This window comes from Micropterus salmoides, unplaced genomic scaffold (assembly GCF_014851395.1).
Source record: "Micropterus salmoides isolate LMB-PRFRI ecotype aquatic unplaced genomic scaffold, ASM1485139v1 Ms_hic_scaffold_18, whole genome shotgun sequence".
NCBI classification, from domain to species: Eukaryota; Metazoa; Chordata; class Actinopteri; order Centrarchiformes; family Centrarchidae; genus Micropterus; species Micropterus salmoides.
In genome coordinates, this window is record NW_024040928.1 from 29,525,052 (window position 1) to 29,551,698 (window position 26,647).

At 42.4% G+C, this 26,647-nt stretch overlaps 1 protein-coding gene across 7 annotated transcripts in view; it reads left to right on the plus strand.

The window, feature by feature from the left end:
- The window catches only part of adgrg6 (adhesion G protein-coupled receptor G6), a 117,054-nt gene that overhangs the window by 75,078 nt on the left and 15,329 nt on the right, over window positions 1-26,647 (plus strand). For 6 of the 7 annotated variants that reach the window (XM_038726104.1, XM_038726105.1, XM_038726106.1 and 3 more), the window contains 15 exons: window positions 2,284-2,372; window positions 4,935-4,999; window positions 5,106-5,242; window positions 6,940-7,105; window positions 7,233-7,379; window positions 7,484-7,609; window positions 8,201-8,246; window positions 9,221-9,327; window positions 10,077-10,204; window positions 11,216-11,484; window positions 12,011-12,098; window positions 12,825-12,975; window positions 13,607-13,739; window positions 14,342-14,443; window positions 16,182-16,337. In XM_038726104.1, coding sequence (XP_038582032.1) covers window positions 2,284-2,372; window positions 4,935-4,999; window positions 5,106-5,242; window positions 6,940-7,105; window positions 7,233-7,379; window positions 7,484-7,609; window positions 8,201-8,246; window positions 9,221-9,327; window positions 10,077-10,204; window positions 11,216-11,484; window positions 12,011-12,098; window positions 12,825-12,975; window positions 13,607-13,739; window positions 14,342-14,443; window positions 16,182-16,337 — 1,910 coding nt within the window. Of the gene's footprint in view, window positions 1-2,283; window positions 2,373-4,934; window positions 5,000-5,105; window positions 5,243-6,939; window positions 7,106-7,232; window positions 7,380-7,483; window positions 7,610-8,200; window positions 8,247-9,220; window positions 9,328-10,076; window positions 10,205-11,215; window positions 11,485-12,010; window positions 12,099-12,824; window positions 12,976-13,606; window positions 13,740-14,341; window positions 14,444-16,181; window positions 16,338-17,509; window positions 17,552-26,647 lie in introns of all 7 variants that reach the window. The other variant, XM_038726108.1, reaches the window with a different exon arrangement.

Below are 26,647 nucleotides of genomic sequence, written 5' to 3' on the forward strand. Positions count from 1 at the left end.
ACTGCAGTAGATCACCGTGGTAACTTACGCTGAATCAGCTCTCTTGGGAAATGACATCTTACTTCGTACTTTTATTGGCCGCTTTTATGTTTGCTGCGGTGAAGTGGAGAAACTTTTCATCCTACAGACACTGATCGGAAGCCTTGTAAGCTACCAATGTAGGTTTTTACAGTAAGCCCACTTACTGCTTTGAAATTTGCTCCCAGTCTGTCACAGCCGTTAAAATAAATGGGTTTCATATTTCTTATGTTATAAGCATACAGTTTGGTAGGCCTATTAAGTTCAACATTTGCTTTAGGTTAGTAGCTATCTTGCAGTAAAGAGACTGCATGTAGCGCCCCGCCTTTTGCGATGTGGGCGCAGGTAACGTGGGATTAATGTCTTTCGACCACCGTTTGAGAACATTTCATGGCATGAATGGATTCTTCGTTTTGTTGCTTTAAGAAGTTAATTTAGACAAATGTTATTCAGGCCCTGAGGCTTTTATTGTGGAAACGCTGACACACAGCCGAGCTGAAAGAGAAGAACACATCAACACATTCATATTATAGGACACGCCTGTTCGTTTAGACATTCACCTTATCGGCAGCTGTCTTACTTATTTATGTCAGATTTGTCTTAACATTCCAGTTTGCTCTTTGTAAAATATGACGCTGTGATGTCAGTAGACTTGTTCATGTCTGTGATTGGTCATCTGCTGCTAACCCTGCCTCTTTTCTGATGAACGCGCTCATGGCTGGATTAGGAAAGCCTGGGTGGACTTACCGAGTTCATAACCAGCTTCGTGTGACCGCTCATCCTGGTCATCGTTAGGGTTAGTGAAGCCAGATAACGAAAACAGATCCTGGGTATGTTGAACTTCATGGTGCAGGGGCCCAGGTCAGGTGTCTCACAGTGGATTTGGAACCGGGTCTCTCACACCCAAGGCATGTGCCGCTGCGCCATCCCCACCCACCACCACTTTTTCTGGTCTTTATCAGTGGACGGAGTTTGCTCACTTGTCGTGGAGATGAATCTGTCAAAATCTAAGCTCAGAAGCTGTACAAAGTTAAACATTGATGTTCATTCTTTAAAAAAGTTTGACAAAACTACAACCTATTCCAGGGTTTCTGTTTGTCTGAAACTAACCAGACCTTCCAGTATTTCTCTGGCAGAGTGAGCAGCGCCGCCTCCTACAGCTTTCCAGATAAACTCTTTTTTTTTTACTCATTTTACATTAATCATAATAAAAGCTTGTGTCTGACTTCGGCTTCCGGGGCAACTTATCATTTAGTATAGAGAACTCTCACGAGCAGGTTTCTGTAAGTTGATTTTCTCTCTAATATTATTCCACTGAGATGAATGGAAAGAAATTGATGACTTGAAGGAACAGTTTTCACCATTTTCCATATTATATTGCTTTTTCCCACAGTGTAGGTTCAGTCGCCATGCATTAACTGACACGTTGCTGTGAGACATACACAAATGGCTTTTCATTGTTCTTTTTAAACACTTTATTGTGCTTTAATAAGAATGCACAAAATATCCAAATGCATGTGTATGAAAATTACTTTTTTAAGAAAGTCAACAGTCATTGTCGTCAGAAATAAAACCTGTTTGCGGCTCTTCATTACACTCGATTGCAAACTGCAGATTTAATCAGGATCAACTTTATCGCTGACATTTCCAGAACAAGACACCCTTGTGATCTAATTTGCTGAGATTTCAGGAGCAGCGTGCACAGCGAGGATCTCTGCAGTAACCATTGACAGTCAAACAATAGCTCCGTTTGCCCTCGCAGAGAGCTAACAGATGGCCAATTTCACTTCTGACAGAACACACTGGCAGCAGGAAGTCCTTATGGAGGCTTGTTTGTCCACAGGGTGGAAGATACTGTGTGAATACAAACTCCAGAGTCTGATGTTCAACTACTATTCTTTTCTTCCCCGTGAGATTTTACACAACCAAAGTTATTAATGCAGTGGACCAGATGTCTGCAGGTCCTTGAAAAACCCTAAAATATCTCAAATAGTGGTTTTATTATTATCCACAGCACTAATTCTTCAGAAAAACAACACAGTCACCACTGCTGCTCTTTCAAGCTCTATTAAAGCGGTTTTATTTTAATGAATGAATGAATGCCAGCCACTTCTATCTAGTCCTTCTTTTCATGGCTGAAACTCAGCTCTACCTATACAGATGCTCTGGTAGGTTGTCAAGTCCTGCCTTGGATTATATACATATACTGTACATATATACAATAAATCAATATGTCATCATGCTCTCTATTTCTCTGTTTGTCAGTTCGATCAGTGCACAGAACTACTCATCCTTCTGGACAACTCCAGACTCCAGTAAATGCACGAACATTGCCAACATCCCGGTGACAGCAGGTACGCTCAGCAACCAGCCTGTTAGATCCTGGTTACACAAGCTGCACACTCACTACTTTACACTGTAGCAAAGAGTCATTTCTTCAGTGTTGTCACATGGAAAGATAGAATCAAGTATTTACAAAAATGTGAGGGGTGGGATACTGTAAATACAACAGAAACCCAGGACTCTCCCGGACAATGCAGTGATCATATAGTTTTACGTTTGGACCACCACTTTCGGTTACATCACATTTGTTTGAGAAATCGTGTTTCAGCCATCATTTTGGCTTTAAATGCAGCAATACCCATGAGCCTCAGCGGCCTTTGTCTTGGAGAAAAATCCAGTCAGAGGTGTGTTTTACTCGTAGGTAACTTATCTCAAAAATTAGTTTGTGCACGAGCTTGTAGCGTCGACCTTTTATCAAAGAACCAGATGTTTTCTGATGCAGTTGTTCCTATTTTTAACCAGATCAAGCCGATCCAAGCCGTAGAATCTCCAAACCACGGCACTTAGCAGTCGGTGGGATATATCCAGTGGTGGAAGAAGTACTAAATTTTCATACTTAAGTGAAAGTACAGATACCACATGAAAAATGTTACTCGAGTAAAAGTAAAAGTCATCCAGTATAAACCTACTTGAGTAAAAGTAAAATAAGTACCTGGTTTTAAGTAATCAAAAGTAAAAAGAACTACACATTCAAATCTATTGATCTTACAAAAAGCAATCAGTCTTTTTAAATTCACTCAAGACAGGTTTGAGTTCAGCAGTGTAAGTTACAGAGAATCACAATAAGGAAGAGGATATTTCCTATACTGCGGGAGGATTAGCCCACGTTATTGCTCTGCTGTTGTGTCCAGAACACGCAGACTCCACACAGAAAGGCCGGGACGACCGGGGTTTGACCCCGCGACCTTCTTGCTGTGAGGCTGTCCACTGGACCACCGTGCTGCCCAATTATAGATATTTTCTATATATTAATGTTATCAGCTGCATCAGGCCTATTCAAACTGGCTCCTCCAGGTTTCCTTCATTACATTTTCATATATAAAACAGTATTTATAAAATGACAGGGCTCGATATCTGATTATTTACTGAGATGTGCATCCATACTGAAAGTTTACTTTCATGTACGCGCATATGAACGCATTTCCACGTGCAATGCAGTATAATTTCCCGAGCTACAGTTTATAAATTGTGGCCCGTCGGCGTTTATCAAACGTAATCAAAAGTTGCATTTGACATGCGACCCAGACAGACAAGAGACGCGCTGCTCAGCTGCACATTAACTTAACATTACTGTTATCTGCTGACAGACTTTGAGAGGAGAGAACACGTTTAATAATAATAATCTTTATTTGTAGAGCACTTTTCAAAAACAAGTTACAAAGTGCTTTAAGTGTAAAGACAATAATACCCAAGAGACAATAATAAAAAAACAATAACAAGATAAAAGCATGAAAACATTGAAAATACTAAAATACACGTTTGTGTAAAATACAATAAAATAAAAGGGATAAAATAAAGTCAAATAAGATCGGGAAAGGCTCTCCTATAAAAGTATGTTTTAAGAAGGGACTTAAGAGTTCACTGACTCAGCCGACCTGATTTCCTCGGGCAGGCTGTTCCAGAGCCTCGGGGCCCTGACAGCAAACGCTCTGTCCCCTTTAGTTTTCAGTCGAGACTCTGGAACAGACAACAGACCTCTGCCCGAGGATCTCAAGGTACGTGCTGGTGCGTATGGGACTAAAAGGTCAGAAATATAACAAGGCGAGAGGCCATGAAGAGCTTTAAAAGTGATCAATAGAATTTTAAAGTCAATTCTAAAACATACTGGGAGCCAGTGTAATGAAGCTAAAATAGGAGTAATGTGGTCATATTTCTTTGTTCTGGTTAAAAGCCTGGCAGCTGAGTTCTGGACAGTCTGGAGTCGATCAATAGATTTTTGGGTTAAACAGGTGAAAAGGCTGTTGCAATAATCCAGGCGTGATGAGATGAAGGCGTGTAAAATGGTCTCGGTGTCCTTAAAAGTTAACATAGATCGAATTTTTGCTATATTTCTAAGTTGATAAAAACATGATTGAACAAGCTTTGTGGTGTGCTGCTCGAAATTTAAATTACTATCAAACCAAACACCAAGGTTCTTTGCCACAGGCTTAATGTGATTTACTAGGGAACCAGCAGATGGCAGTATTTGATTTGCCATCTGCAATCAATGGGGCCCAACAGAATCCATTACTTTCAGTAGAAACTTTGTAGGTATTACATCAAGTGGGCTGGAGGACACTCTCATTTGTCATACTGTTTGTAAAAGCTCAGACAAGTCGATGGGATAAAACTGGTTAAAACTGTCTTGTTGCTGGTGCTGGTTTACCTGACTGATGTTCCCACAGTTCCCTCTCATTGAGTTCTGCCCGAGAGTGACTTGATTATTATCACTGTGTGTGCCGGGCTCGCATCTTACAGGACTTGAAGGAGCCTAGAGATCCACTTAGATACTAACAGAAGAGATACATGCTGAACTCAACATGACAGATCCTGAATCCTGCTGACTCGTGTGTCTCGTGTGTTTGTTTGAGCAGAAAACGCGGCCGACGTGGCGCAGCAGCTCGTCAACATCACCGACAACGAGTTGTCCAACGAAGAGGTGGGAGTCCACGCTGCTCTCTCCTCAGCTGCTCAGAGATGCTGCGAGACGCGTCACTAAACTCTCCTCCTCTTCCTCCTCCTCCTCCTCCTCCTCCTCTCTGCAGGTGTCCAAAGTGGTGGCCAAGGTGAATCAGCTGGTGAACGTGGCGAAGATCAACACCACGCTGGCCTCCACCGTCGTCAAGATCATCTCCAACGTCATGACCAGCTCAGAGACAGCTCTGTCCAACACCTCCAAGGAGTAGGGTCACTTAACTGTACTCTACTGACCTCTACTGTACTCTACTGTACTCTACTGACCTCTACTGTACTCTACTGTACTCTACTGTACTCTACTGTACTCTGCTGTACTCTACTGTACTCTACTGACCTCTACTGTACTCTACTGTACTCTACTGACCTCTGCTGTACTCTACTGTACTCTGCTGTACTCTACTGACCTCTACTGTACTCTACTGACCTCTGCTGTACTCTACTGTACTCTACTGACCTCTGCTGTACTCTACTGACCTCTGCTGTACTCTACTGTACTCTACTGTACTCTACTGACCTCTGCTGTACTCTACTGTACTCTACTGACCTCTACTGTACTCTACTGACCTCTACTGTACTCTACTGACCTCTGCTGTACTCTACTGTACTCTACTGACCTCTGCTGTACTCTACTGTACTCTACTGTACTCTACTGACCTCTGCTGTACTCTACTGTACTCTACTGACCTCTGCTGTACTCTACTGTACTCTACTGTACTCTACTGACCTCTGCTGTACTCTACTGTACTCTACTGACCTCTACTGTACTCTACTGTACTCTACTGACCTCTGCTGTACTCTACTGTACTCTACTGTACTCTACTGACCTCTACTGTACTCTACTGACCTCTGCTGTACTCTACTGTACTCTACTGTACTCTACTGACCTCTACTGTACTCTACTAACCTCTGCTGTACTCTACTGTGCTCTACTGACCTCTACTGACCTCTGCTGTACTCTACTGTACTCTACTGACCTCTGCTGTACTCTACTGTACTCTACTGACCTCTGCTGTACTCTACTGTACTCTACTGTACTCTACTGACCTCTACTGTACTCTACTAACCTCTGCTGTACTCTACTGTACTCTACTGTGCTCTACTGACCTCTACTGACCTCTGCTGTACTCTACTATACTCTACTGTACTCTACTGTACTCTACTGACCTCTACTGTACTCTACTATACTCTACTGTACTCTACTGACCTCTACTGACCTCTGCTGTACTCTACTGTACTCTACTATACTCTACTGACCTCTGCTATACTCTACTGACCTCTGCTGTACTCTACTGACCTCTGCTGTACTCTGCTGTACTCTACTAACCTCTGCTGTACTCTACTGTACTCTACTATACTCTACTGACCTCTGCTATACTCTACTGACCTCTGCTGTACTCTACTGTACTCTACTATACTCTACTGACCTCTGCTGTACTCTACTGACCTCTGCTGTACTCTACTAACCTCTGCTGTACTCTACTGTACTCTACTATACTCTACTGTACTCTACTATACTCTACTGTACTCTACTGACCTCTACTGACCTCTGCTGTACTCTACTGTACTCTACTATACTCTACTGACCTCTGCTATACTCTACTGACCTCTGCTGTACTCTACTGACCTCTGCTGTACTCTGCTGTACTCTACTAACCTCTGCTGTACTCTACTGTACTCTACTATACTCTACTGACCTCTGCTATACTCTACTGACCTCTGCTGTACTCTACTAACCTCTGCTGTACTCTACTGTACTCTACTGACCTCTATTGTGCTTTGTTACTTGTTATCTGTTTTGTGATTGGCCAATTCTGTGGTTTTTTGGTTATTATTATACTCTCTTGTTGTCACGGGGATTTTCATTTCCTCACACTGGTTAACAGAAGTCATTTCCCCCCTCAGAGCCCTGAAGACGGTGGATGAGTTGGTTGAGAAGCTGGAGTTTGATGGCCCGTCGGTCAGCATCACCTCCAAACATCTGGCTTTGGGAATATCGGCCCTCAACGCCTCCACGTTCAACGGGACCACCTTCAGCGCCTTCCTCGCTCCAGACAGCACCAACCCACAGGTAACAGCGGGAGGCCCAGGAAGCAGCTTCACTTTATTGTGAAGGAAGCTTTCTCTTGTTTCTGAAAGTGTTTCTTTCTGTCTGTGGATTGCTGATTGTTCCTCTCCTTCTCTTTTTCCTCTCCCAGATTGAGTTTCAATCAGAGAGGGTTAACCCTTTGTCTCAGATCACCCTCCCTCGGTCCCTGCTGTCCAGCGGCTCCCTGAGCGACGCCGACCGATCGTCTCTGTACAGGATCAACTTCATTTTCTTCAACAGCACCAACCTGTTCCAGGTCAGCCCGGTCTGATTTAACCACGACACCACGAAAAAGCAGAACGTGACCCCGATAAACTCCTGAGAAGCGTTGTTTACTGATTATGTCGGCTGGTTTTTCAGAAAAAGCAGGGCAGCCGCTCTTTAAACAGCTACGTGGTAGCCAGCAGTGTCCAGAACGTCTCCATCAGTAACCTGCAGCAGCCAGTGAAGATTGAGATCGCTCACCTTGACACCAACATTGAGCAGGTACAGATCAATATGTGTGGCTCCGGCTGAGGGTCAGGTGTCCAGGTGTTTCATTAAAGAATACATTTTATTTTCTCTTTTTCCCTATTTATATTTTCTCCAAGCATTTATCTTTTTCTTATTTTTTAAATGTACATTATATATTTAATAATTAATTCAGCCTGTTGCTGCTGCGTAACATGTAACATAGCATTTTGGTGGGGGTGGGTTTGGTGTTTTGGTAAATGTAAATGCTCCGTACTTGTATAGCGCCTTTCTAGTCTTTTCGACCACTCAAAGCGCTTTTACACTACATCTGCATTCACCAGTCACACACATTCATACACTGAGCCTAAGTGCTCAAACGGAAACTAACATTCACACTCAACACTTGTAGACTCAAAGTACAGGTGTTTGAATTTTTCCACCCGAATGTAATTCCTGGCAGTGTGGAGAAGGTTTTGAAAAGGTCACAGAGCAAAAGTTAACGTTGTGCTTTGCTTTTCTAAAAGGGGGGTCGGGTTGTGCTGGGGGGGGGCTGAAAAGATAACTCAAGTAACATCTTGCTGAAAACATTAATTTTTGATAAATTGCATTCTTCTTCCCCGACAGCAATACCTGAATCCAGTTTGTATGTTCTGGGACTTCAGCATGAACAGTAAGTCTGTCCATCGTCACATCATTTTAAACCTCAGGTTCAGTACAGGTTCTCCGATCTACAGGGAGACATTTATGTCTTTACCAAGAAACAAAACATACCTCAAGTGTTCTGAGAAAAATTTCTCATCTATTAGTTTCACCACGGGGATTCTGTCAGTTAGAAACTCTGTGGTCGAGCAAGTTCTTAAATGACCCTTCCTTTTGATTTATCTATCTGTGGTTCAGGCCTGTGCATGCAGATAAACCCCACATATGTGGGAAAAAACATTTTGTGCATTTAAGCAGACCACCAGAGTCAAGTATGAAAGCCAGACAGCAAGCAGCTTTAAAATCAAATAACCAACCAAGTCCAGAGAACAAAACAGTGCCAATTAAAAAACATTTTTAATGCTGCTAGGGTCATGATCAATTATTCAGAAAAGCAGAAATACGATCACATTCTCTCCCTGGGTCGGCACATGCCAGCTTCTGCATTGTGACTATCTGCTTCTGTCTGTATGACTGAAGCTGTGGGCCTCAGTTGACTGAAGTGATGTTGAGTTGATATACTGAGAAGGTCAGCGGGCCTCAAATCTAGAGACTATTTAAGAAGTGACAGTTAAAGTCAAAGATGTCCCGGCACCTTCGTCTAATATCAGCTCATACTGAGTTTGATCTGAAATCCTTTTTTGTTCCACATGTGTTTATTTCTTCCCTACATAGTACAGCTGCCCAGTTCATACCTCAGCTAACATACATAAAAATTACAAATGGCTCTGGAAGCCGCTGCACAAACAGTTCCCAGATGATATTTTAAAATAACTGTTCAGAGGTAGAAAGCAAGCAGGAGTCCAAATTCAACTCTATATAAATCCAAAGGAGGTTGTGGTGGTGAAAAACATTTATTTTCAGTAGTTGAAACCTGAAAACTTCTGAATGTTCCCGGCACAGAGGTGATTGCAATGTACGTTAATACTTCTGTGCTGCCACTAGATGGTGCTGGAGGTTGGAACGAAACGGGCTGCCGTGTGTCCAACGAATCCACCAGAAACAGAACCATCTGTCTCTGTGACCACCTGACACACTTCGGCATCCTCATGGTAAGACTGTGTGGCAGATCATGCTGACGTGAAACAGAAGCTGCTGTGTTTTGGAGGAAAGAACCAGACTTCAGTTTGAAGGTCACTCCCTGTTAGGTTAAAATAACCAGTCCTTCTTTACACAATGACCTGTGACCATGGACTATGACCTGGGTGACTGAGAACCCCCACAGACATCCCTGTTGGGTGTTTTTACTTCCTAAAAAGAGTTTTCAGGGACCAGTTATGGATCAGATGCTGCACAGAGCTCATGCTTCAAACATCATGAGCAACATGTGGATTTATTTATGAGATGTGTTGTTCAGGTTTTGTTTAGTGCTGTGAAGTAACAACATTTACTCAAGTACAATGTTGATGAACTTTACTTGAGTATGTCAGTTTTAAGCTACTTTACTTCAAGTTTTTACACAGAAAACATGTTATTAGTTTAAAAAATGAAACTACCAAATAGTAACTAAAATATAACTATGGTGTTCAAAATTAGCTCCACCTTCAACAGATTCAACATTAATATTAATGTTATAGTAATAATAATCAGATAATATCGTGCATATGATGCAGCATCATACAGAGACAGGCTGCTGCCTAAGGAGTACTTTGCTACTGCTTTTATAACATTTTGAATGCAGGACTTTTACTTCTACCAGAGTATTTTTACAGTGTGATGTTACTTCCACTTAAGGAAACTATGAAAATACTTCTTCCTCATGATGTTATCGTGCTTGGCATCGCTCTGTCTCCGTCTCCAGGACTTTTCTGGAGCGTCACTCCACATAGACGCGAAGAACAACGAGATTCTGACCTTCATCACCTACATCGGCTGCGGCATCTCCGCCATCTTCTCTGCTGTCACGCTGGTCACCTACATCGCCTTCGAGTGAGTCACGTTTAGTCGTTTGATGGATTCTTAATGTAAAAATTGATTGATTGGAGCAGCTTTGACCGGATGCTTTGGACTGCCTAAACAAGTGGATATTGATTAAGAAACTAATTCAACACTTTGTACGTACTGTACATTTGCTGAGTTGTTGACGTCATACACGTAGAAACACGGTGGGCAAGTTATTTATTAGCAGTATTTGCAGTACAAGCAGTATTTTTGTGGTTTCAGGTAGTTTACTGGTGCAGTTACAAACATCACTTTGTAAGAGAAACCTTCAAACTGTTGCATCATACCTGGATGGCAATGACAATCCAACACATTCCGACTTTAGAGCACATGAACACATCCAAGTCGGAAGAAAGACTTCACAACTTGGGAAATGGCAGGAGGAGCACGTGAATGCACAGTTGAACTGGAATCACGCTTCTCCGGGTTGCACATAAGTGAACGTACACTGGTGTCGCTCGGACACGCTGATGTGTGTTTACTTTACCCTTGTGCCCATCGGGGGTGTAACGCGATGTACACGTGTGAACTAGGAGGCGGTGTCGCGTTATCAAACCACGATGTAAAGAAAAAACAGAAGAAATCAGTTTTATCCCAGTGACAGTGTCAACAAACCACTACATCAGTGAAAGACTTTCAATTTCTGAACATAAATGGACGGGACAAACATCCTGTACTTTCTGTGTTCTTTGCTAAATGGGATGTAAATTCAATTACTAGATGTGTGTATGTCCATATTTTACCTCAAAAAGTTTTACCAGGAAAGCAGAATTTGTGAATTGGTGCTGAAGTTTAAAACCTTTGATCACTGGGAACGATCTGTAGCAGGACACGTCTGTGAGAACATCAGCAGTGCCATGTGGCGAGGCTTTGGGCAAGAAACTTAACCAAACAATTTGGTTTGTGGTTTGGATGGCTGGCTGTGAATATGTGGAACTGAAAGTGAGCAAATCGAGTTCTAAATCCTATTTCAACATCATGCCACAACTCTTTTCACAGAAAACTACGCCGTGACTACCCTTCCAAGATCCTGATGAACCTCAGCACGTCCTTGTTGTTCCTGAACATGGTCTTCCTGTTAGACGGCTGGCTAGCCAGCCGGGGAATGGACTGGCTGTGTAAGTGTGTGGCCGCCCTGCTGCACTACTTCCTGCTGACCTCCTTCACCTGGATGGGGTTGGAGTCCATCCACATGTACATCGCTCTGGTCAAAGTCTTCAACACCTACATACGACGATACATCCTCAAGTTCTGCATCGTGGGATGGGGTGAGTGACCGTGACGTTTCGAGTGGAAGCACTGAATAAAGTTGAGGTTCCAAATTGAGTTGAAGCTACAGTGAAGGTGCTGAAAGAAATGAGCTGTAGGTCAAAGCGGTCTTAAGTCTGCACACCTTAACTTTGTGGTACTGGAAGATGGATTTTCGAATCTTCATTAGTACCCAGAAATAAAACATGGTGGACGTCTTCTCAGATAATTGGTTTGTTTTGGGACTGATCGGAGTGAACATGCTGGGAAAGAGTTTAGGATTTTGCCTTCAAGTCTTACATAATTACTTTTTTGCCCAGGTTTTCACCCCTGACACTTGAACTGCTTTGTTTGTTGGCCAAACCCTTTACAAAGGATCCTTTATTCAGGGAGCTCTCTGTCCCACTGCCAGCTGTGATGTTTGATCATGTTTAATGAGTCATATAAATTTGATAACTGGGCGTGCCGATAATTGGCTCGGCAGCAACAAAGAGTCAGGAAAGGACGAGGCTGATGTTCGCCTGCCGATTGTGTGCTTTGTTGCAGGGCTCCCTGCCCTCATGGTGGGGATTGTTGTTGCGGTGGATCGAGACATTTACGGCCCAGAAAAGCCAACAAATGGATCCTCAGAGTTGTAAGTAACCACACAATCAATTACAATAATAATTTAATAGAGTACAAAGGCCAGTCTGATCTGTCGGCGCCGTCACTGCTGATCTGGAGCACGATGTTCTGGTACTTTTTATGGAAAACGATATACTGATGGAACTCAAAACACAGAGAAGCTACAGCACAGTCAAACACAGGATGTAATGTGCGGGGTCATCATTTCACTTGAGAATACGACAGACAAACTGTTATTTTTGGCCTCAGCGATGCATGTAAATGCTTTGTGTTCCAGTAAACTACACTGACACACAATGTTTTATTGCTTATTAAACAAATGCAATATTCATTTTCTGGTCAGTAACTTTATATTTTGAAGCAAACTTGCCGTCCATCATCCAATCTGATCTGTCGGCGCCGTCACTGCTGCTCTGGAGTCAGATGTTGCAGGATCTACTTTCTATCTTTTTCTCTGAAAAATCAATACGACTGATGGGGGGAACCGTTTAAAGTCAGAGTGACCGGAATCATTTTAATTTACCTACAATGTGGTCAGTGTTTATCAGGGATGTAAGCTGCTGGAAAAAACTTCAGTGTACTAAAGTGCATGTGCTTAAAAGTTTAAATAAAGGTCATAATAATCTCTCAAATCTTACACGAGGCTTACAGGAGTGTAACACCGAGAGAAGCAAAGAAATGCAGTTCATTAACACACACGGTTCAGAGTTTGTGTGTTTGTGTCCTCTCTCCCCAGCTGCTGGATCCAGAATAAAAGCGTCCTCTACACCACCTGCGTCGGTTACTTCTGTCTGGTGTTTCTGCTGAACGTGGCCATGTTCATCGTGGTGATGAGGCAGATCTGCGGCCGCAACGGCAAACGCAGCAACCGCACGCTGAAGGAGGAGGTCTGTATCCAAGCTCACGTCATCGCATGATGATAAAGCTACGTGCACCTTTTCCTTATCCCAGCAGTCAGTCCGCACGAGTGTCAAGGGAGTGAGATGCACAGCTGTAGTTAGCATGAGCAGCAGTAGCCACAGTAGGCTGACAGACAAAGCAGAACACAGAAATGCCCCAGCAATGACTATTTTAAATTCCACCTTTGTTTAACCAGGACTGTTTCGTGAGGAGCTCAAAAGACGTGACAGATGTAATTCACTTCAAAGAGACTAAAGAGACTGGAGCTCATTTATTGATTTGCAGCCTTTAACAGAACGTCAGCTGTCCTCCAGCTGAGAAGCGCCTGATTCAGCTGCAAACTGCTTTTTCAACCAGACGTTTTATTTACTTGTACTCGCCTCTGATCGAAACATGCTCTTTGAAATGCTCTCGGGATCTCTTTCTCGAGATCTAATGGCTGACGTAGAGGCACAATAAAGCTACAGCGCCAACCTTCTCAGAGGGAAGGAGAGTCAGGAAGGGAAAACTTTTAAACCGCTGAAGTTTCAAGCATGTTACAAAATCACAATCTACAGCAAAGCTAAAGATGTTAAAAGAGTGAAAAGTAAATGGACACACTCATCTGTTGTGATCCAGGTTCTACGAAACCTGCGGAGCGTCGTCAGCCTCACCTTCCTGCTCGGCATGACGTGGGGCTTCGCTCTGTTCACCTGGGGATCCTTCAGCCTGGTCTTCACGTACCTCTTCTCCATCTTCAACTCGCTGCAAGGTAACAACAGAGGCAGTTATTTAGTCAGACAAGAACCACTCGTACGATCAATCTTTTCCCACCTCAACAGCTTCCTCCGGGTCTTTCTGATGGTCTCTGCCCAGGAGAACATCCTCCGTTAAAACTCATCATCCTCACCTGCAATGAAACCGTCTCGTCCAGCTCCGTGACCACCTTTTTTAGTCATGGATGGTTTTTGGCATGTAACTCAAACAATTCCTTCTTTATTTCTGTCATAATACCAGGTCTAGGATGCTACAGCATTAAAAGATTCATATCTTAATTAACAATTTCTCGTTTTTTCCAGCTCCCTTAATACCACTGTTTACACTGCAGGGCTTCTTTTAACTCTCTGTGATACATTCGTGATTTACAGGTGCAATTTTAATATGGTGGAAAACTTTATTGTGAGCAGCAAAACCAGACAGAGAGATTAAAGGGATTGAATATTTCACAGGAAAATGAAGAGGTTTAGATGAAGAATACGACTCGTATAAGGCCCAGTGTGTTTTTGTCACCTTCTCATGCGTTGGCCCAGTGGACAGTCAGGTGTTATAAACAAGGGGACAAAGTCAAACTCACCTTTTTCTTTCTTTCGTCAGGTCTGTTCATATTTATCTTCCACTGTGCCTTGAAAGAAAACGTCCAGAAACAGTGGAGGAGATACCTCTGCTATGGCCGATTCAGGCTGTCCGACAACTCAGGTACCTGTCTGTCTACCTGTCTGTCTCTCTGTTTGTTTGTCTCAAAGCCCAGTCACATCTCTCTCCACGGGAGTCCTGTCAGACCTGTCTGCTGGACTCCTGCCAGATTCCCACAGCAGCGGGAAAAAAAGGACAAGGCACTTTATTAAAATATAAAACCTAAGCCCGCTCGGCTTTGCAGCTAATAAAAACAGATAAAACAGAGTTGTCTCTGGAAGACCAGGAAGTCCTCCAGGTGCGCTTAGTCTGTGGATGTGCTGTACTGCTGACGTTTCATTTATTGTGCACATGCATTGTCGTACCAAAAATTCCAAGTTAAGTTGATTTTGGTGCAAAAGCCTGTGAAATGGCATTTAGCCATTAAATTCCTCACTGAAACCAGGATCATAGTAAGACGAAAACACAGAGAGTTCATGTCCACGCATACTTTATGTATGCATGTAATTATGCATGCAGGAAACTAAGCGATATCCTTTTTCTCCGAGGTAGATGATAATTATTAACTTTTGTTAGTGCTGGACTGCATAGCAGGGACGACTGTTTAGGTCAAATGTGCTTTTATATCAATAAAAATCCAACTCCAAAACTACATAATACCCACCTGTGTGCAATGCATTTGTGAAAGGCGTAACTGAGTTTGCTTGTGATTTCAGCCTGAAGCTGATATTCTAACCTGAAACTCTTTGGACAGTCCTGAATTACGAGCAGTTGTCGCCGCAGTTTTAATCACCTGCTGCAGAGCTTCTTGTCTTATTTTAGCATGCTGATGTCAGCTCATAGTCTCTCTTAGTCTTGTTTATATGCTAGCGCATTTATGGTTCATCATGAAGGTTCGAATTCATTCATCAGGCATTTTCGTGCCTCTGTTTGAGAGAGGTAGGACAGCGGATAGCATCTGGAAACAGGGTAGAGAGAGGGGGGAAGGTGTGAAGCAAAGGGCCACAGGCTGAACTCAAACCCTGGCCACTGCAGTAAGGGCCCAGCCTTGTGCGTGGGGTGTACGCTGTACCAGGTGAGCTAACTGCGCCCCAGGACTCCAGCTCTTTATGGTAAAACAATAACAGTAATGTAATACATTTACCCAAAGCAACTTACAATTGCTCTACATGTCAGAGGTCGCACGCCTCTGGAGCAACGAGGGGTTAAGTGTCTCGCTCAGGGACACAATGATGGATGGGTCACAGTGGGGAATTGAACCCGGGTCTCTCACACCAAAGGCATAGTCTTATCCATTGCACCATCGCCACCCCTGTAGTGCACACTTACAAACAATCTCTGAAAGAAGTGTGAACAGTGTGCCGAGGGCGCCTGACACCGTCTGACCCCACAATGTCCTGGAGCTGCAAGCCACAAACCCATCAGTCCGCACACCACAGCCATGAAATAAACGTATGCACATCTGTTCTGTATTATTAATGTCTGCTGTGTGATGATCCATGACAACATCCCGGGGTGTAGACGGGGAAGAGGATTGGAAAAGAAAGTGAGGGGAATGAATAAGATGGAGGAAAGTCAAACAATGGGGGACAAAGGTGGAAAGAATGAGGGAGTCAGGAAAAGGTCAAGAGAAGGTGAAAAGGTGAAAGAAAAGATTAGAAGTGGGGGAAGGAAGGAAGGAAGAAGTCCAACATGAAACAAAGCATCCGTGTTCCTGAATGATCGGAAAAGGAGGCCACCACTCTGATGGTGAAACGAGGTGTAGTGAGTGATTAACGCCTTTGTCTCTCTCTCGCGGCAGACTGGAGTAAGACGGCCACCAACAACACAAAGAAGGTGAGCTCAGACAACCTGGGCAAGTCTCTGTCCTCCGGCTCCTTCAGCTCCAGCACCGCCAACTGGACCTCCAAAGCTAAAGCTACTCTCAGCCCCATCACCAAACGCCACAGTAACACAGGTGAGGCACACACACACACACACACACACAGAAACACACACACAAAACATGAATGATCTCACTAGACCGAGGTCTGGGTTTGAAAAACATGAAACCTGATGTGTAGATTTCTCCAGCGCGTGCACTTTTTCTTTTTCAGTGTTTAATAATACTCATTCATGAAGGAAGGTTCACTGAGGACGTAGCTCACCTTGTTCTATCAGGATTATCACTGAAAATGTGACTTTATAAAAACCCTCTGATGAGCAGGAATCACGTTTACATGCAGACTCATGATATTTTGGATGTTACGTTTTGTAGGTAAATTTGAAAAAACGAACTAATTATGTTCTTGAGCCCCTTTTTCATTTACATTTTGGCAAATTGGCACCATTACAGGAGGTGCAGACAGCTATCACTGGATTACCGTGGTGCTGAAGAAAACTTTAAAACTCTCAGGCAGCTTCTGCAGCTATAAGCGCCGTCATTTAGTCAAGATATATAAGCGGGTTTATAGATATTTATTCACGATGGACATTATGATATTTTCAGAGAATCATTTTAAATCTAAAAATATGTATATAATGTGAAGTTTGACATAAATTGCAGCGACTGGGCTCAAAGGGTTTAAATTACCTTATTTTCCTTTCACCTCAGGCGCTATCTGTGCTTGATGTGACGTCTCTCCCCCTCAAGTCTGAAACCTCTGGTATTCTAAACGTCATGTCTCATTTCTTGTGGGCTGCTGAGCAGCTCCATAAAACGTTGTAATACATCCATGCTGTTTGAGGAACTGACTAAATGTTTCAGCTCTAGAGGGAACACAAAAGTAGCTCACAGACTTGGTGAAGGTTAGTGAGGATTACGGTGTGGGTTAAAATCTAAACTGCCTGGTTAGAGGACGATGTTGGTTAGGGTAAACAGAAACTAGTGTAGACAGGAAACGAACAGCCTCTCTGACCGCTTCACACTTCATCCACCTTTGTTCCTGACATACTGGACTCCCACCGGCTCAGACTTCAACAGGTTTTCATTGAGCTGAATAACGAGTCTGCATGTGAACATAATTCCTTCTGAAGTTTAGCTTCTTCGTCTATGCAATCATTTCAGGTTTGTCACTGTTACTATGGACGATTCTGTAATATCTCTTCACATGTGAAGTTCATGTATCTACTTCTGTGTTTGGTGTGTAGAAAGCTCTTCCAACCAATAGCAGGAGTGGAGGACCGACGGAGGTAAAGCTAAAGCTGATTGACTTCCTGCTTCCAGCATCGTGTGATGCGTTTCCCAAAATATTTGTGGTAAAAGTGGATCTGGAGATTCAAATCTAACATGTATGTTTAATTTTAACTGGACAAAAAGAAAAGACAAAACTCAAACTTTGCTAGCAGACATTTTGGGAAACCTGTGTGTTGTGATTGGCTGGTCACTGTGGTGTCGTACGAGTTCACGCCATCTTGTTTCCAGCCTGAGACACACTGAGTGGGAGGGGGTCCTTATTTTTACCCATTAACACATGACTAAAACTTCAACTCCACCTGCTCAGAGTGCCTCAGGGTGCAAAAACAAGCACGCCGTGACAGATTGCATCCAAGTTAACATCTGCCACTTTTAACTGTGATTTGTTTGTACAGGCTAACGCTGTGGTTCACATTAGACGCAGTAATTGGTGTAATAATTCAGTTTTGGTCATTAAAATGAACACCAAATGTTGAGGATGATATTGGCAAAGAGAGACATGAAGTCAAACACTGTTCTGAGTCCAAATATTACTCGATGTCATAAAATTCCATGGAGACCCAGGAAGTCTCGCTGGGTTTAGTGAGATTTAACATGTGTTCTCTAAATTACAGCACAAAATACAGCATTTTCTAAAAACTCAACTTTACTAAAGGGCTATTTGTCCTGAAACCATTACTCAGTGCATTAATCCAAGAAGGAACTAATGATCTTTCAGCAGTCACACTTGAAAGAGAAGCAGATTTTAGGATGTCTGGGGTTTTTCAGAAAGAACACGGTTTTATTCTAATGGTTTTAGAGGCTCTTTTCTTTCCTCTGTAGTTCATCAGCAGTCAGAAGCTTTTGGATGCGTTTCAGGATCAGTAACAGATTTCATTCACTTCAAACATTAACTGAAATTAAATTGCATGTTTGTTTTGTTGTTTTTGCTTTTTTTGTTACAGCATTTATATCTGCCTTATAAATTATGTGTCTCCTTTTGAGAAACCAATAATAATAATAATAATAATTTAGCCCCTCTTATGCAAATATGCAGCCCAACGTGCTTTAAATTCAAAGACGAGGGAAAAAAATTACATTAATAAAACATTTGATGACAATAATAATACAATAAAAAATAAAAATTACAGCCAGATTACAAAGATATGTCTTTCATTTCTTTTTTTAAATACCAAGAGAGTTAGCTGTTGAGATCCAGGGGAGGGCGTTCCTCAGTTTAGGGCCATAAAAACCGAAGGCAGCCTCATCAAATCTCTTGTGGGAAACTTCTTTAAAAAAGGCAGAGGAAGATCTGTGGGTTCTTGTTAGAACATAAAATGAGAGGCGGTCGCTGATATATGAAGGTTCAGGTTATGTAAGACTTTATAAACAAGTAAAATTACTTTATGTTCAATTCTAAAAGATGCAGGCAGCTGCAGCAGGGACGGGAGCAGAGGGGTAATACGAAACCTTTTTGTTGTCTCTGAAATTAACTTAACCATCTTCAATCAACACTCCTTTTCCACGTTCCACCATCCACTTGACACAATTTAAAAAATCATCGTGCAAGCATTAGGTTTTCAGTTTGACTCGTCTTCCATATTCGATAACAGTTAACAGTAATGTTAACAAACATTTCAAATGAGCGATGTTGCGTTATTGGTTGCATTTGAAGCAAAACGATTTACATGGGGGCTGATTAACCAGGGTAGGGAAGGTCCTAGAACAGCTCCTCTCACCCCTTTCAAAAGACGCACAATTGTTTAGTCCTCCCCTGTAAATGCACTCTTATCCAAATCTCGTCTCCGGGGCCTGGTTATGAAAAATCAACATGGTGACGATCAAAATACCAAACTTGAGGCTTCAAAACATTAGTCCACAAACCAACGAGGGACATCACGGTGACTACGCCCCCTTCTTTTATACTGTCTGTGGTCCGGACGCAGGACCACGCACTCTGCGTTTATACATATAAGCAATTAAATGTGCCATAAACAAACATGGAGGCACAGAAAAACAAAAGAGAATTAAACTCGAGGCTGAGAAGAGGGAATCTGCAGGTTTATCCATTTTATAGAGCCGATACAGCACACACTGGTGACGCTTCCCGCTCAGCTCTCTCAATGTGGGTTTGTGATCGGGGAGCCTCCAATTCAGTCGGCAACCTTAAGATTATGTCTGTAAACCCCTCACACTACAGGGTTATTTGAGATGATAATAAATTCCGACCAGCCTCAGCTCGGGAACTCCCCTACGATTGTCAGGAAGGCAAATCGAACCCAAAATCAGCACGATTTTATTATTACTTATTGGTTTCAGTCAAAAGGAACCTGTAAATGTCAGATACTAAATGGTGTCGTTCTGAACATGCTACCTGTCCAGCTAGCACTGCAGGTCTGTCTCAATGTCCATCTGTACCCCCTGTTGGCTCAGCTGTTAATCAAACATGTGTACCAGCCAAAAGCAGCAACTAATTTCAGTTGGACTTTACTGTGCACAGATGATGTAAAATACTTGTATTTGTTTTAGAGAAAAATCCATCGTAACCTAATTTTCTGTGAGTGTTTCCATATGAAAGGAAAAGCACCAAAACAACACTTCGTCCACCAGAGCAGTAATATGTCATTGACAAATTATTGCTCTGACCACAAGTCTTTTGTTCCCAGAGCCAACAGGGCATTTCAAAAACTTGTATTGCTCATATTTATTTTATTGGCCAGTTATAGAAATGAAAAAAGAGACATGATTTTATTTCTGCCAGTGCTGAATAGCTCTTCATGATACACAGCTGCAAAGGATTTTGTTTGTCTTCTAAGTTTGAATCTCTGACACCGAAGTGCAGCACTGAATACTGGACTTCCCCATCTCACTCAGGCTGTGAGGGTTTCTGCCTGATGACCATATTTAACTACTTACGCTTTACATTTGTGACAGGTTAGGGGTCACTCCTTTCCTCATGTATTACTGTCTCTTTCTGTCCACTTGGAGAGGTGTTGAGTACACACTGAAGCTCCCCTCACTGGTGGGTGATCTGCTGAGATGTTCTTAACTTAACTTAACTGGTTTAAATCTCACATCAAAAAGTATAGAAACATTTATTTGATAATGGATGTGTGTACCAAACTACTAACTTGACACATGTCCACACTCCTACTATTATGAACAGATTTTTGTGGCAGAAATAAGCATAACACAATATTACCATATCGTCACCTTTTAAGCCGACATGTTTCCTTAGCAGCAGCTTATTTCCACCTCCAGCAGCTACAGAGCAACATGAGGTTTCGTGGTGAGGTGTGTTTGTGTCACCTGATGAAGGTGAGTCCAGTTTTCTCTCTGTGTTTGCTCTCTACCTGCTCCTGAGGGAAACATTTAGCATTCAGCCGAGGCTGCGTAGAGCTGAGGGGGTTTCATGCTGCACATTACTATCTAAAAATATAGCTCAGTGTGGCTTCAAGTAAAGGAGCTTAGTTCGTCTTCCACCACTTTTTGGGAAAACAAAAGGAACCTAGATTACTTTTTTTTTAAACATTTTATACAAAACACTCATTTTGTACATATCTGCAAAGATTTCACTGCCAACATTTTTCTACTGGATCCAATATCTGTGCAGTTAAAGGAAAGGCTGTGGCTATAGTTAAATAATGAAAGATGTTGTTTCTGACTGCCAGCCCATACTCATTCCGAGGGAGTCAAATACCTACTGTATGCTTTGTCACGTCCTTTGGCGTCTGCTATGAATGCACATGGCAGCCTTTAGTGTCATAGTTCAACACAAAATGTAGGCCTATCCGGTGTTCATTTCCCGTATGAAACAAAAAGTCAAAATTGATTGTTTTTAGTTAAGTTATATAAGTATCATAGTTATTTTCTTTATTATGTAACATATGTGTCTAGGCCTTTTTACTTTCCTTAATCAAAAAACCCTGAATAGGTTACAGACTGCACAGAACGCAGCTGCTCTTAACTAAGACAAGGAAATATGATCATGTCACCCCTGTTTTAGCATCGTTGCACTGGCTCCCAGTTTGTTTTAGGATTGATTTTAAGATTTTATTCATTACTTTTAAGGTTTTCATGACCTGGCTCCTGATTACATTTTATATATTTGTATACATTTTATATAAAGGCCCCGAGATTCTGGAACAAATTGCCTGAGAAAATTAGGCTGGCGGGGTCTGCCTCTTCTTTTAAATCTCTTTTAAAAACATGTTTTCACCAGAAAGCAAGCCTCTTTGATTCTGTATTTTACCCTCCTGCATCTTATACCTATGCGGTTATTTTTTGTATTTTATGTGCAATTTGTTGTGAAGCACTTTATACTCTGTTTTGATAAGTGCTATGTAAATAAAGGTTGTATTTATGATTATTATTATTAGTATTTTTATTAGTAGTATTATTATTATTATTTTAACCCAAACCAGAATCTTTTCCTGAACCTAACCAAATTGCAATTCACAATGTTAACCACTACTTTTATTTTGAAAATCTAACTAGACATTGCATATAAATTCTTGTTAACTTGGCCGCGGAGCCCTGCACATTCAAAAACAATGCTGATGGGTACCCAAGGGGTTTAAAAACGTATATAAAAGTATAAATCTGATCGCAGCAGAAAGCGTTGTTCCTCCAGCTGGGTCAGATTATCCAATGGGAATTATGGGCACGGGCCCAGGGGCCGATGCGCTCTTGGGGCCCAAGTGAGGGGCAGAAAACTTTTTCTTTTCCTTTTTTATTGTTTACATTTTAGATATTGATCAGCATGCTGATATATTTTTTTATTTAAACCGAATTATGTCAATGCCCCCAGTGTAGAAACGTAACAACCCGCCCCTAAAGTTAGTCATCAAATAACCTAGCGCCAAATCAAGCAAGACTGTGGTTAGTGATTTTAGTTGTTGTAGTTAAAATGAGTGAGAGAACCGTAGAAAAGATGCAGATGATAACGCCCGGCTGAAAAAACGGTCCTGTTTAAACCAAAGGTGTTTCCAACTAAAAATACCCTCTAATTCTAAATCTTGATTGTTAGCACATGTGTGTGTGGGTCGGCGAGTGGGGCCCCTACAACACATTGTGCCCAGGGGCCTCTGACTTCTTAATCCTGGCCTGCCCTCGAGGCAAAACAGGTAGAAGGAACTGAAGCACAAGGACTATTACAGCTGAAAATGTGATCACATCTGTTTTGTTATGCGACCTCTACATTTCCTAACTTTATTTATTCGCTTCAGTTTTGGACCACGTCGCAGAAATCAGCTAACTCTGCCTGAAAATGTAAAGTTCCCACTTTGTTTGTTGAATGCAGCTTTCATAATCCCGTGATTTAACACTCCCATGAAACAGTAGTCCTGAGCTGCAGCGTGAATGTAGCCACTTCCAAAGTTAATGTTCCTCGCAGGCTCTTGAGGGAAAACGTGCTTTATAGCGTGTCAATGAGACAGTCAACACATTCATTTCATCACCCAAGCTTTGGGGAATCTGCTCATCAGTGATGCTGAGTGTTGCCGTAAATCTCGACGTGTGGTTGTTGTGGCAGCGCTGCGTGCTTCAGTCTGTGACCACACACATACTTGAGGGCTTGCGTTGCACCATATCGGTGTAGTGATCTGTATGTATGAATGTTTTATGTGTGTGTGTTCTAGGCCCACAGGAATTGATGCACTTGTCACTTTCCATATTTCATCACACGTGCATCTGCTCAATCCAGGCAGCACATTTTCTAACTTTTCTAACTTCTGCATTGCCAAATAAACAAACGTGTGGTTAACCTTTGGATATAAGCACATAAACACACTTAATTTTTCCCCAAGTATCAACTTTTCAGAGCCCCTTGTACGGCAGATATGGGTCTAGGGAGGCTGTTCCGTCCAGTCAAAGGTGCTTAATAACATCTGATGCATGTTAGCTGACAGGAAGGGTTGAAAGGACATTGTTGTTAAACCTTTTTTTCCAATAATGAAAACAATGAATTTACCCTTTTTAAAGTTTAGGTCTGTCATATCAGCCCATGGCTTCTGAACCGCTGGCTTTATGCTGCTTAATATGTGTATAAATAAAAAATGTATGCTACCAACAAGCTTAGGTTCATGTAGCCACAGCCTGAAATGAATTATTCCTCTGTGCCACAGAGCTCCTTTGTTGATCTGTCCCCCCCTAAAAAGCAGTAAAAAGCCGTATATGCACTTGCTGTGTTCAAATGAATGGATGGAGAATACTTTTGTTCTTGGATAATAACAAATAATTATTGTTTCATTGTGACGTGTATCTGAAGTGACACCAGCGCAGTCCTGTTTTAAACGCTTCAGTCCGAACAGGCTTCTTGACTCTGTAGTGGAACTTGTTGTTTGACTGAATGAAGGTTTTAGCTCTTTTGGCATGGTTGATGTTTGTCCTCATTTCACCCTGGATGTATCTGAAATCTATTTCCAAGTTGGACAAAGGATCAGAGCTCAAAGTCTCCAACACCTTTGCGTGATAAAACAGCATTAGTGCCCAGTGAAGTGTAGCCTTTAAACTAACTGCAGCTTCTTGTTCAATTACTTTTACATTCTTCTCTGTGTCTGTTTCTGCCGCCCAGGCTTCCTATTCTTTTCAAGATTTAGTCATGGCTCCATACAAATTGACTCTGGCTGATCCTCTCTTTCATGTTGTTACTAACCCAGTCTCTCAGCTATCTCAGCTCAGGTAACTCAGCCAACTCGGCCTGCTGAATGATGCATCCCGCATTACCAGAGGCCGCTGAGAGGTGCTTCTGAAGGCTGTCAGGCTATCATTTCCAGACAGATCTGACCGATAGGAAACCCCCACTGTATTAAGAGTGTGAACTTTAAGTTTGTCCATTTATTGTCATTCATCCAATGACAGAGTATACAAATGAACAAAATGCTGTTTCTCGCGGTCCAAGGTACTAAAACCAAGATCACAATAATTCAACTTCCAAGAGAAGACACCATGCAGTACAACACAGTGACTGACACTAGACGAGAGCAAAGAAAGAGCAGATCCATTACTGAAAGGCGGAGTGAGCACGACGTGACTGGAGAATTATAAAGTGCGTAGTGCAACCTTGAAGTACTTATACATACAGACCGGAGCAAGCGTAAAGCCTCCGGTCTGGTACGCGAATGTAAATTCTACATTCACGGCTAGGACAGCCTGACATTAATACACACAATAGACAATAAAATCATAACACAAAAAGAACTTGCTTCACATTGTCCTGCCGGTTTGTGTCCGAAAGACACACACATGCACAAACAGGACCCATAGCAACACAAGGACAGATGTCAGAGTAAGGGGCCACCACTCAGTGCGGCGACCCGAGTAGTTGGGGGTTCAGGGGCTTCCTCAAGGCCTCCTTTGGCAGTGCCCAGGCAGTGAACTGGCACCTCTCCAGCTACCAGTCCACGCTCTGCAACTCTGGTATGAGCAGGATTCAAACCAGCGACCCTCCGGTTCCCAGCCTAATCCTTACGGACTGAGCTACTGCTGCCCCAAAACCTATCACTGTGAAAGTTCTCAGTCATCCAGGTCAGAGTTATATCCAAGGCAGCTTCAAATCAAGGACAACTGGACTTGTTTGAAGATACTTGAAGACGTTTCGCCTCTAATCCAAGAGGCTTGTTCAGTTCTGAGGGTTAGGGGTTAGGGTTGGATGTTAGGGTTAACCCTAACCCCGATGCGGAAGTCCCCTTAACCTGCATTCTATCAAACGGCCAGTAGGGGGCGACTCTTCTTGTTGCAAAAAGAAGTCCGGCTCCATTAGAAATAATGGTAACATGTTTCTACTTGTCAGCTGATTTATTCCCTCAGTAAACACTTTCCTGATGAGTTTATGGTCTCAGTTACTAGTTTCAAGTCTTCTTCAACACAGCATGATGTTCATTTAGTAAATTATGGTCCCATTTAGAGGAACATAGACTATAAAGCAGAGTATGCTTCAGGGCAGGATTATTACAAGTTGTTACCATGGCGACCTGTTAATCAGGCAAGAGTGACTCGTACCCTCGGCACTGTGTAAATTTAACCAGAATGTTGAAAAAGCATATTAGGAGTCGGCTGTTCACTTTCTCTGGTGAGTACATTTAGTTTTAAGCCTGTTGTTCTGTAGACAAAGTTATCAGCTCTGTTAACATGAATTACAGATGCACCTGGCTAAACAAGCTAGCTAGCTCCGCACGTGGCCATTGTGCCGCTGGCTGCAAAAACGCAACATGGCGGCGCCCTATCAGCCAGACTCGAGGCTTCAAAACAGCCGTCCACAAACCAACGGGTGACGTCATGATGACTACGTCCACTTCTTATATACAGTCTATGGACCGGAGTCTGAAGCACAGGGAGATGTTTGCTAGCACCAACTGCCATCACTTTCCAGCACTTGTGGAAACAACATACATACTTTTAATAACGGACACACTGTGACCTACACTCATAGACTGTATACCTACACTGTACATTTACTGCCTGACTGACAACTTATTACTTGCTCCTTTTCAGCGTCTTTCTGCTGCTCACTCACTCTCACTCACTCGCTATACAAACCCATTGCACTGCAGTTATGGTGCATTCAGACCAACAGCAAATTTTTGCCTCGCAACACTTTCCTCGCGTGAGTACATTCGGTGCAAGTGTTCACACACAACGCGAGAAGGCGAATAAACACAACTCATTACTACAACTGTATGAACCCAAAGTAACATTTTGCTGTGATTAAATAGCAAACGGATTAAACTGATGCCGAAATAACAACATGATGCAGATTTGTTAAACATATGAATTCATGCTTTGTCAGGTCTGTCAGCAAGACAGCAGGACAACAACTTCTAAAATGTTTGTTTTCTGAATGGAGTTTGGATCGATCAGGGCTATGCTATGCTAACTTGGACACAGGAAAGTACGATAGCTGGAATAAAGTTACAGACACACGTTTTCTTAACTCACCAGGTTGTTCAACCTCCTCTCTTTCTTTTCTCCAAGTAATGTCCAGTTTTGTCTGTTTTTTATATAAATATGAAGTCGTAGTCCGCTAACGACGCTAACAACAACACTGGAACTGGATGTGCGCGGAAGCTGCTGAGAAGCTCCAGTGAAGATAAATCAACGTTGAAATCCCAAAA